The sequence below is a fragment of the Corvus cornix genome, chromosome Z (assembly GCF_000738735.6).
Source record: "Corvus cornix cornix isolate S_Up_H32 chromosome Z, ASM73873v5, whole genome shotgun sequence".
Lineage (NCBI taxonomy): Eukaryota > Metazoa > Chordata > Aves > Passeriformes > Corvidae > Corvus > Corvus cornix.
The window spans coordinates 50,026,003-50,038,703 of record NC_046357.1 but is presented as its reverse complement, the minus strand read 5'-3'; the positions used below and the strand labels follow the sequence as shown (position 1 = coordinate 50,038,703).

General features: G+C 37.0%; 1 protein-coding gene across 2 annotated transcripts in view; it reads left to right on the top strand.

Annotated features, from left to right (window-relative positions):
• Positions 1 to 10,932, top strand: part of COMMD10 (COMM domain containing 10) — a 113,342-nt gene extending 102,410 nt beyond the window's left edge. Inside the window, exons 7-8 of one of the 2 annotated variants that reach the window (XR_005603855.1) lie at positions 7,608 to 7,667; positions 8,291 to 8,329. Coding sequence is in view for 1 of the 2 variants with exons in the window: in XM_039567271.1 (XP_039423205.1) it covers positions 7,608 to 7,667; positions 8,291 to 8,329 (99 nt within the window). In the remaining variant the exon portion in view is untranslated. Of the gene's footprint in view, positions 1 to 7,607; positions 7,668 to 8,290 lie in introns of both variants that reach the window. The other variant, XM_039567271.1, reaches the window with a different exon arrangement.
• The last annotated feature ends 1,769 nt before the right edge of the window (positions 10,933 to 12,701 follow it).

The window sequence follows — 12,701 nt, the reverse complement described above, 5'->3', positions numbered from 1 at the left end:
GTAAGCTATCTTTAGAAATCTGAACTCACTGGTCTTCATGGTTTTTGAAGACTTACGTGCTAGTCCTAGTGGAAATAAAAGAAACACAGAGTCAAAACTGCCTAGTTTTCCTTGCAGTGTTCCTAAACTTAATTTTTAAAATATCTTAAGTTCTGTGACAAATGAGATGTACCAAAATGTGAAAGATAAGAATTTAATTACTTCTGAGGAATAAAACCAGTTATCACAGTACAGTTCTGACTAAAGAAGAAGTATTTTGATAGTTACAGTATAAGCAGTATGCAAAAATTAGGGTGTATGTGATTTCCCATGAACTCTTTTTTCCAAACTTGATACAGTGAAATTTAATAGGAAGAAAGAGTGGTTTTTTGTTTTTTTGTTTTTTTTTTTTAATTTTTAGTAAGATTGGTTCTTCAGAGAGCTTTCTGCAGTATTTGGACTACAGTATAATTTGGAAAATTAGGTGAGAGATGAAACAGGAACTTAATGATTATTAGGACCTGTGTTACTCAGATTAATCTGTGACATTATTAGTAATTGTGGCAACCTTTCAGTATATTAAACAATTTTTAAACATGTTTTGTTGGATATAGTGTTGTTGGAAATTACGCATGTTTTGCTGTTGAGTCCTGAGAATATAGTGATATTTGTGTGGATGGATGCTTTTTGCTGTTAGTGATTGAATCCATGTGGAGTCTAGCTAGGAATCAATCAGGAGCTTGAGCAGTGTGTATAGTTGTCTTCAAAGAAGGAAAGGGCATGTGAGGGTAAATACAAAATACAGAACTGACATAAAGCAAGTCAGCCTTTCAATAGATCTTCTATGAGCCATTTTCTGTAGGTGCAACATACAGGGAAGTATCACTATAAAAGACATGCTTTTAAGTGATAGGCATGCACTGATGCACATCTGCCACCCATTTCTCCAAAAAGCGAGTTTGTTCACTGTGATGTTTTTCTAAAAGTGTCTTTAACATAATCTGCACAGAAGTGCCAACCCTCATCTCTGGATTTCTGGTTTTGAGAGGTTTTCCATGCAAAAGAATCATTAAAACCAATATAATGATGGTATTTATAGGAATGTAAATTCCTAGGAACCCTTTGCCTGGATACAGCTATTGGAAAAAACAGTGCTTTTCTATCTCTTATTTTCTTTAGCAAGATGGTATTTACTCTGAAAAGGTGTACTGAGGTGAAAACTGTAGTTTTGGGTTTTTTTCCCAGATAATTCTGTCAGTTTTAAAAACATTTTTCTTACCTACTGTGAAGAAAGGGACCAGTCTGCCTTTAATGCTCTGTCATATTCCCAGCCTATGTGTCTTTTTAGCAGTTGTGTCCCATTTCCTGTCTCTAGTTTTGCATCAGTTCAGCCAGCCAGTACTGGATATTTTTGTGAGGATGGAGGGAAACAGGAGGAATGAAAATGGTAATGACTGACATTTCTTATTGCAGTTTGGGAGTATGCCAGGTCTTCCGTAGGTCTCCAAAGGCCTGCCGAGTCTATTGCCTTACTACCAGACTGGGCAATAAATTTATTCTCCGCAGTTTCCATGAAAATGTGCTTAAATGATCCTGAATCTGCTGGAGCGAGATTAAAGATTTATCTGTACGTATCTCCATCAATTCCAGTAACATGTTGGTTAGATCTCAGTAATCAACACAGAGCTTTGGCTAGGGGACTTATATAGAGATTGCAAAGAGAGGGAAAGACATCTTTAGTATGATGCAGATCTTGATCTCTCTGAATCCACAGGGAATTTGAATTTCTTAAGCTTATATGAAAAAAAAAAGCAACTTTGAAAGTTAGAATGCGGTACATTTACAAACTAGATGTTGATATATTGGTCAGGAAAAGAGTGGATTGGTATCTTACATTTTATAACAGTTGCACACTGGAACTTGAAACGCGTGTAATTCAGTCATAAAACATGATTTTTTTTCTCTACAAAAATAATAATTTGGTATTGCAAATGGAAATAAGCTTGGAAAAAGAAAGAAGTTTGAAGGTCACATTTTTTGGTGATGTGAAAGAAGTTTAATTAGGAATATATTAGTCTGTACTTAACTCCCTGTGTTTTGCTGAATCCCTGAGCTGAATTACATCCATCTACAGCTGTAAGAATATGAAGAAGTTTAATTACTATCTCTTATGTGCAGAGAGTTAAGAAACAGGTGTGCTTCTAAGAGATGCTGGTCTGTTTTAATGCATATGCTCTTCTTAAAATTCATCTTCCTGACCAAGCAGCTCAAACTTTTTGATAAATTCTGTGAGGTACAAATAGAAAAAGGGCTGTAAGTTTTAAGTGCCTAGGTGAATGCATAGTTTTCCAAGCAAGTTTAAAGGAAATGTGAATTAATATAGCACAGAAATGGATAGGTCCAGAGGGAAATGTAGGCTATTAAGAATCAACTGGGGTCTGTTTAGGAATGAATCTTAATTTGTTCATAAACTAGTTAGCTTTGTTGTCCACCTTCTCTTACATCTGAGATTTTAAGGATGTCCAATAGGAATAAATTGGAGAATGCATAGCAAATGTGAAAATGTTCTTCTCTCAAACCTAATGGAGATGTGGCTCAAGATAGTATTAAAGGTAATACTAGAGAATATGAAGACTGGGATATATGTTGCTTCACTTAGTTACTATTAATAAATTTTGCTGGATATACTGTATTTTTTTACATGTGCTCAGTCACAGAACATTATCATTATCAGTAGACTTTTAGGTATATAAACCAGCCTATCACTCCATCTGTTTGTTTCAAAATACTTGGCATTTATTTTTCAACATCACTGACATAGTGATAGCTTTGCAGTGGAGAACGGCAATATCAGTTTTTTGTATTAAAGTCAGCTTTAAAGCCAGAAGTTTGGCTTTTATTTATAACTTCTGGTGCATTACTCTATGCTTACACATGGGGTTGGGGACTTAAATGTGTGGAATAGCTGTGTAATAGGTAAGGTTGCAAAACTCTGTCATTAGTAATAAGGCTTTTGCAGTAGTACATTGAATAGGAATATCTAGAGCACTGTATTAAAAAAACCAACAAAACACTGCCAAACAAATAAACATCCCCACTGTAAAACAAACCAAACCAACCAAGCGACCAAGGAACCAAACCAACCCCTAAAAGCAAAACCCAGTCCTTTGGTTATAACCAGAAATTTGCCTCTGCTTTCTGAAGTCTTTTAAGGAGACATTTTTTGCTTGGTTTCCACAGAAATATTTTGCACCAGGAAGGTATTCATGTTTAAAATAGTTAGCCGAGATAATGGGAAATTGGAGACTCTTACACATCTTGTATACTTGTATCTTCATCATTTTATGCTGGTGATCATGTTCAGCTAAAAATCTGCCTAATTGTTTGGTGGTGATTGTAAGCTAAGTGTATATTAAATGACTGTGGCTATTTTGTAGAATTAGCCAGACATTCAGAATGGTTGTTTTGGACAGGATAGCATATTAATATTGACTGGGAATACAGAGGTTTTATCTTCATTTTCCTCTCCTTTCTCTCTCCTCTTCCCTGCCCCCCTTCTACCCTCAAAGGAAATTTGGTTTTAGAGGCTGATGAAGATGTTATATTTTTTAAAATAGTACCAGACAGTAAGTGAGAAGATACTTAAGGGGAGAAAACAGCCCTAATCAGTTAAACTTATTAGAATTTCACAGTTCTCAGGAGGCTGTAAGTTGTAAATTGATACAACCCTGAGGTGAGAGAAGAGGTGGAATGAAATCAGATTTCATCTAGACGTATGAAGGCAAAATGGCACTAGAATCTAATTTTAACACTTAAAATACATGGCCAAACATGTTAAACCACTCATTTCAGAAAGCTTATTACCATATTCCTTGCAGTGAATTCGGGGGATATAAAGATTTTTCTTGGTGACACCTGCAATTCACACAGACCTTTCCAGTAGTAAATGCAGTGCTCTGTCATGTTTTACAGTAGATGAACACATTATACTTAACTGCAACTTTATTTAGCTAACATGCTGCACATACTCTTTAGCTATGCTCTATAAGCATATTGCTCCAGTGCAATCCCTGCCACCCTTCATGGGTATTGTATCAGACAAAAAGCCTTTCTCTGTGTTTTCAAAGCAGCCCAAAGAATGAACGTTTGGTACTTTAGAGATTTCTTTGTCTTCATAATAATAGCATGCTCGGCTGTATTTCTCTGATGCTATGAAACTGCCACCCTCAAGGCTAAAACTCTTAAGAGTAGGAGCTAGGACTTAACACTGGCACAGCAACAAAATTTGGGATGTAATTAGAAAAATTATTGGAGTGACAAAGTGTGACAATGAGAATAAATTCAGTTTCGTTTTCTTTCACATGAAGATGATAACAGCTAAGAGAAAATGGGATGCCAGAAATGGGGGAGAGAGTAGTGTGAAGATTAGGAATGGGAAGAAATTTATAGAGGAAAGAGGAAAAAAGAATGATACACTTGATAAAAAGAAGAAAAGAAGTTAGACATCCAGCAAATTGCTGGTTTCTTATTTACATCTGGGAAACACATACTAGATCAGAGGCAACATCTGAAAACCTGTATGTGCAGATAAAAGAAGTCAGCTTTGCTGTACTTTTCATAAACAGGTTGAGGTTCTGTCTGCACACAGTGACATTTAATTAAGTAAGCAAGCTGAAAGCGATTTTTTTCATCCTGTGTTTTAGTTATGGTTGAAATATTATTGGGGTTTGTAATTTTGTATGCTTATCTGAGTAAAATTCCATTTAGTATATTAGGAATTAGCCTGCTCTGGGGGATTTAGCAATATTCTATCTACACAGTAATTTTTAAGACAATTTTACTGAGTAATTGAAGAACTGGGTGGTAACCTAGTCCTGTGGAACACAATTTTAATTGCACTTGTTTATGTTCACACAGAATAAAGCAAGTAAGTGAATAATGGATATCTCAGCTAAAAATGGGGGACCATCAGCCACCTGAGAAGTAGGGTTTTTTTGTATGGATCTGGTTACGATACAGTGTTTTTGTAGTTTATACAGGAACTCCTGACCAGATAATAATGATTATTTGTCACCTTCCTTAAGGGACTCATGCTAGTGAGAAATTTAATATAGTAAAGATAACATTTTTGACTGGTGCCATACTTCTGCATGGGTTTTTTTGTGATGCTACTCTATGTTGAAGTGGTGTAGTAGATGTACTAGGTTTTTACACATATAAACAAATGTGTTTTAGCAGATGATTAAGTGCAGATAAACAACATATTTCATACAAGATTGTTACACCTCTCTCCCGCTGACACTCTTACTCCCACCCCAGATGAGAAACATAGCCTAGCATGGCATGCTTTCTTTTAATCTCCACAGACATTTGCCTGCCACAATCCAACATAATTTTTGTCCTAGTTATCAGAGTATGATTATTAAATAATAATGGGAAGAGAGATCTCATCCTGTTCATAAAGCATAGTGGGTTTTTTTGAGTGTAAAGAGAACCTGAATTAAAAGGTGTGCACTTCTTTCATTTGCATACACTATCTTTTAACTAACAGTAATTAATGTAGTTAGAAAATATGAAAGACTAGCAGAGAAAAAGAGAGAGAGAATTGATTGTGCTTGCTGATCTAAAGTAGTATCAGAACATGCTCATCTTGCATGAGACATCGAGATCGGAGAAATGAGATCAGATGGTCAGATGTCTTTCTCTGCCCCTCTCTGGAGGCACTGCAAAACTGTTGTATCAAAATCCAACAGACTGCCCTTCCAGAAATCATTCAAAAAATTACCCTAACTATTAATTGTGAGTGATAAACTTTCAAGATATATATATTCCTTTCATTCTGAACCTCTTCTTTGCAGTTTTGATTCCTTCCATTCAATTGCCCAAATCCTTCTAGAAAGTCAAATGCCTAACAAACGTCCCAGCTGAAATGGTAGATCCCTTTGCCATAAGTGTATCTTTCTTCTTTCCTCTACCCCCTTTCTCTTCTGAAAAAAACCCTTGTTTGCTTTCTTTTTTGTTTCTTAGCTGTTAGAAAGCCTTTAAAAATGCTTTTACTTCCCTGTCACGGCATTATGCTCTTTGGAGGGAGGATCAGCTGGAGTCATGGCAAAGAGAACTGCTGTCCTGGTAGTTTTATTTTGTATTCGCCATACGATTCACAGTATTGCATTGTTCCTTCCCAGAGGGGGAAGATTGGTCTCTCATGCAAATCACTGGTCCTTTTCTAGGCTTTTGTAGCTGTCCTGAAATTGTTGGAAGGGATCCTTCTTTCTGCAGAGCGAGAAGGAGGAATTGCACCAGACAGGCTGGCCCCAGTTATTTTATCTCTTTCCTGTGTCTCTTAGAGCTCCTTTTGAGGAGCAGGCACCAGGCAGTACCTATACTGTGTTCCCAGGGCTTCTGCTGGTCTTGTGCATTTGGTACGCCAAATTCAGTGACATTATTTGGCATAACTTGAGACTTGCATCGCTATGAGTACACAGAATCTGGCCCACAGCCTTGTCTGTATGCAAAAGTGTCCTTGCTCATTTAAGCTGAGTGGATAAATAAGTGCTTTTCTACTCACCCAAGTGGTACATGAAGTTGGTACCAGTTAAAGAAACGTGGTGTGTGTACATTATTTCAGCTGATAATATTTTGTGAGTAGAGGTGTCCACAGATTCAGCTTTCACAGAGCCTCATTAGTGTTCACGGAAGTGCAGCTTTTATCCTCAGGAATGCCTCCAAGCCTTGAAAAATCTAAGAAAAATGAAGAGAATGTGCAGAAATAGAAATTTACTTTTAAATAAATAAAGTCATAAAGTGAAGTAGAAGGAATAAGGCTAGGAACTGTATGGATAGATCTGCACTGTGATTGAAGGTAGCAGGCTGCAAGCAAGTTAAGCAGGACAGAAGTTCTAATTTAACCCCCATCTCCACAGCCATCAGCACATGCATGCGGAGGATTATTGCCACAATCTCTTTTATCTACAGTAGTTTTCATCAGTTGTGTTATTTTGTGGGCTTTTTTAGTGTTTAAGCATTGCTTTGAAGCTGTTGTGTTAATTGTTAACTTGGGCTGAATCTGCATGGATGCTTATAGCAGTGTCAGCATGCTAAGATTGGAACTGTTGGATTAATGAATGGAGGTATCAGCTCTGTGCCTGTGCAGTACGTTAATAGCTGTGCCGGTTCAATCAAATACACTACTGACTTTGTCGTTGTGAAATGGTATTTACCAGATGGACTGCTGAGAAAGATGAATGTAATCTTTCATTTTTGTCTGACTTAAAAATAAGGTAACTAAATCCTTTACATTGATTATTTTATTACTGTTCTTCACAGGAGGAGAATAGATATACTGGTAGATTTGAATTCTTTACTTAAATGAAATATACATGTATGAGGAACATTGTAGTGAATGGAAGGAAACTAACCATTTTCTTTCACGTATTTTGATCTCATATTCTGATTTACTGGAGTTAATTCTAAAAAGAAAAGAAACGAAATGAAACAAAATGAAACAAAAAGAAAAAAGAAAAGGGAAAAGAATAGAATAGAAAGAAGAAAGAGAAAAGCGTATGCTTATTCCTTCCTTATTCCTTCTTTTTTTTTAATCTGTTTGTTTTCTTTTTTCTTTTTTACAGAACCTGAAGAAGGTGTTTGTAGAATTTAGCCACCAAGAGCTGTTTGAGTTCTACAACAAGGTCTGTAGATTTTACAATATTATAGTTTCTTTGTAAACACCTTATGCTGCTCAGCAGGAAGTGTTGCCTATGTGAATTAAATCTAATAAAACTGGAAAAAAGGGATCCAACTTAAATTAAGGCTGTTAGATTTCTTTGATTACATAAAGCCCTTTCAAGAAGAGCCTGTGCATTCAACTTTGGAAGGCAGGGCTTGGGTCATTGTAAGCATACCTGGCAGTTAGATCAGGAGGAGTAGCTGATGATTAACAGTGGGGGTCTCTCTGGAAAGAGCATCTTTGTGTTATATCTTCAGTCAAGATGCTAGCCTCGTAATCCAGTCAAAATGAACTCTCTTATTTTTTTTCCTTATTATGCATTGGAAATTCACAGGAAAACATCTGTGCATGCTAAAGAGGTAGTATTTAGACAACTGTTTCTTTAAAATTTGAATATTTAAACTGCAGCAATGAATTCTAATAGCTTCATGTAAAAACAAATATTCATGAGTACAGGATTTTTATATTGGTATGCAAATACATTTGGTATGCGTAGTTGAAGATATTGGATATTTCTGTTTGCATGTTTCTAAACAACATTTTATGAGTGGAGGTTTTTTTCTCTCTTTTTGTTCCTTTAAATAGCTGGAAACTATACAAGCACAGCTGGATTCCCTTACGTGATGTTTTTGAAGACTTATTTCTCCATCACGCTCCTGCCGCCTCATTATTTTGAATTGAAGATAGATTGCCAAGCTGTGTTTGTTGAAGGATTCAGCGGGTTGCTTCTTGTAAAATTATATGGCTTATCTGCTTTTTAGACCAGTACCATTAACCAAGAGTCTTTGTCAAGAGTCTGAAGATTCTAATGGACTTTCTCTTGTTTGCTTAGCAATTGTGAAAAATGTCTTCTTTACTTGCAGTGGGGGAACACCCTGCCCACCCCCCCTTCCCACTCCCCCCCCCAAAAAAATGAATGCTACCCTGCTTCAGAAATATTTTTTTCATGCTATTATGTGTGTTAACTCGATTCTGGTAGAAATTTGCATGCTAGTGAGAGACTAGGAAAAAAATCCTTCTTTGTAGACATAAATGTAAAAGTTGTAAGAAAATACACAGCTAATAAAATTTCAATCCTTTTAAAATACTGTTCACTCAATTGATAATGCTTCTTGCAGATTTGTCAAAATAAATTCAGAATTTAAAAAGTACTTGGTTTATTTTGGGGCTAGTCAAACTTCATTTCGTTATCTTTGTTCTATTTTAGTTTGGTGGATTTTTTTTATTTGAAGTAATCAACAATGTCTCTGATTTTGGTGTTTACTCTTGGCACTGAAAACAAACATGGCTTCTTAGCACTGCATGACCACTAATGAATCTAAGTAGTATGGTGTATAACTGAGGGGAGAAATCTCAGAGTATAAACCAAAAAGTACTAAAATGGTCTGACAGATTTCTGAAAGCTGTGTTGATCCTTCCTCATGCTGTTTTTACCACTGTTTTTACATTGATCAGGAAGATTTGAAGTACAGTTATTAAAGGCCGAGTTAGTCATACTTTCACCCATTAGTTCCAGACGATTCATGAGCAGCATGAGAAAGGTAAAAGTCATCTTAGTTCTTGTTTGATGCCATTTGACAGGCTACTTCATTGCTGCACAGTATACAACTCTGGGCTCTGGGCTTATGGAAGGTGAGAGGAAATTTGCCTGTTCAGAGATTCCCTGAACAAGATTTTTTTCTTCCTGATGCCTGTATCAGGGATGTAAGTATAACCAAAATGTATGTTCTGAATCGCTGGTTCTTCTGAATAGTTTAGGTCTTCCTGTGCCAGAATTCCTGCCTTGTTGCTTTTCGAGGGATGTTTTTTGCCTTTTTATTGCTTTGTTATGAATTGTGCTGTCACCTCTAGAATGTGAGGTTTGCACAAGGTGTCCAAGGTGCAAATTAATAGATTCAGATGATAAAGCCATTAACAGCCTATGTATGGGTAAAGGGCACTGAAGGGAAAACACACACTTAAAACCACAGTTCTTAGCTCTTAAATGAAATGCCAAATGTTACTCTACCGTTCTGGTACAGTAACACTGTTATCCTGAAAGAAGAAGTGAATCACCATTGCACAGGAGAATATTACCTACCGTAGCTTGGGAGGCTGGCTGCCAAAATTATGTCTTGTCATAAGCCCCTGCAAATGTGCCATATCTTCTGGAGATAAAATGCTCCCACCCACAGATGTCACATCCTCAGTGTGGCTGTTCAACAAGGGCTTGCCAGCCTGCTCATCTCATGCTGCATAGACAGGTGTGTGTGTGCAGGTGGACACAGCCCCACCATTCCCTCTGCTTGCTGACATTAGCAGTGCTTTGTAGTTAGTGCAGCTAGGGAAATCCTCTGCTGCATGATGTGTTCTCTAACAGGCCTATGGCACAGTATGTTTTGTCCTAGGATGCTGCTCTTGAGCCTTTTCGCTGAGTTTCCAGAGCTTATGTTCTGGAAGTCAGATCTGAAGTGAGTTCAGATTTTCCTGTGTGGATACAGGACATACTAAGGCAGTTGTATGAGGGGTTTAAGTTATCTTTGTGAATGTAGGCAGTGATTGATGTACCCTGGTGGAGGAGGTGAAGGCTGGGCTAGCTTGGAGAGCAAGAGGCATTGGACAAATCAGCAGGTGCATCTGAAAAGAAGAAGTCAGAGTAGGAAGAAATGGAGCACAAGAAAAAGGAAGGAGAGGATAGAGAAATGGATATTCCCAAGGATGGAATTTGAGTGTTGGAAAATATAAGGAAGAGAGCAGAAACACTAGAAAAGATGACAAAAGTATATATACAAAGAAAATATTGAGCAAAGGGGGAGAAAAACCTTATAGAAGAGTGAGAGGAAAAATGGGAAATCAAAGTAAACCAGAATTAACTATGGAAGCTATCCAGTTGTATAACTGCATCTCGTATTTCAAACTAACCCAGAAGTGTCAACCTTGGTGCAAAGTGGACCATGACCAAAGTGTGGGATAATGAAAACCGGATTTTAAATCTAGCTTTAATAGGAAATATTTTAAAAATTATAAAAGTATGTTGGAAGGGAAGAAAAAGCCTAAGATTGCAGTAATTCGTTTAATGTTTATCCTTGTTTGCAGATGACTGAAAAGATTTATGAGTTCTTTAGAAGTGGCTGTCTTTTATTTTTTACTAACTGTGTTGAATTCTTATTGTCAAAAGCCTTATGTAAGAAGTACAAGTGGTCCTTTAGTCAAGGACCACTGAGAAATAAACATTTAGTTTAAAAACACTTTTCTGTGTGTAAGGGGAAGCTTTGGGGTTGTACATTGTTATGTAGTGAGGGCAGAACTTGTACTGTCTTGGAGAAGATTTTATCAGTTAAATTTAAATGCTCCTGAGTAAGCAGAGAAAATTGACTAACTGAGAAAGAGCAGAAGAATTTAGGGAGTTTTTGTTAGGTCTTGCAGAGAAGAAGGCTTTTATCCTGGTTGCTTCTCTCTGGGCCTGTTTGGACTTGGAGAGGGGAAGTTTAGTATTCCCCTGAGAGAAGCTGCCTCTGCTTGGTTTGTATAAAGTCCTGGTGTCTCAGAGGTGTCAGTGAACAAGAGGGAAAACAAGCACTGGCACAGACTGGGTGATGCCTGGGATGATCTGCCTGCAGCAGGGACTAGACCCAGTGCCTTAGAGGTGGCAGAAAGAAAAACACTTCCTGGGAAGAAGGTGGCATGTAGACTACACAGAACTGAACACACCAGGTTGGTGTGGGAGCCTAGACAGGCATGTGCACTGAAAGTGTTCAAGCTTTGGTTATGTGCTCTGGTAAAAAACAGAACAGTGAGTCTTGGGGGTATTTTGAAGGTTTTACTGCAGAAAGTGTAAAGGATGCATCCCATGCTCTTTTTGGTTCAGGATCCTAGCAGATTGGCCTGTAATATCTCTTGGACATGATCCAGATTTGAAATTATCAAGGCTTCACATAGTGTTGTAAGAAGATATTTGCAGAGATTTATTGAACTCTAAAACTGGAAATTGGGATGAGTAAGAATTACTAAATCTTCTTTCAGATCTTTCAGTGCATTTTAAAAACATTTGATTCATCTTTGTTCAGACATTGAAGACAGTATTTTCAGTGACTGTACTTCTTTCAAAACTATAATTTCAAAATCTGCCTCAAATGAACTATTGGCAAAAGAAGGAAATAATTTGATTCAGGTATCACATGCATCAGTATTGTTTTGACATGAAAACTTGGAGTTCTGGGCCTAAGGGAAAGTAGTGTGAGAACTGCTTTGAAAATACCAAATTACTGGTGAAGAGCAACGGTTGTACATCACTGAGCAAAACTCACACTAACAGCACATTAATGCTTGTTGAATACAAATGCATTAGATTATCTTTGCCCAGTTCAGACATGGACATGTAATTACTGTTTCTTAAGCAAATGCAAAATATCTGTAAGTTTTTGCATTTTATTTTTGTTGAAATAAATTATACAGTTAGACAAATACAGCTTTGCTGTCTCAAATTTTGACGAACTGCTAAACCTCTTTTGGCTCTCCAGAGAAAGCTTTCAAATTCTCCTTTAATTCCTGGGTTTGCTGACATGTAAATTTTGAATAATGACCTGCAGCTTCATTTCCTACAGTCTGATTTTAAGGGCTCTAAAGTCTTGTTCTTTCAAAGCACAAAGCATTTACTGACATGCTAATTCTTACCTTGGTTGAAGGAAGAAAAGTGGTTATTGTTGTAAAACATTATAAGCTCCCCTTCACACTTGGTCATATTCTTATATTCTTGTTTCCAACAGCATCAGTGACATTTCATTGCTTGGCTGTATTGGCATATCATATCTTCAAAGATCATGAATTCTCTCACATGATGGTAAAATAATGACAGAGCTTAATAATGCCTGCTGACCAGTAAGTATCATAGCATTTTGTGACCCTTTTATAGCTTATTTGACCAATGAAAATGAGTAATGGTTTGAGCCACTGTGCGGAAGATCCTTTTCTATGGAGCAGATAAACTGACCTGAGTAACAGTGATTTCAAGTAGGTG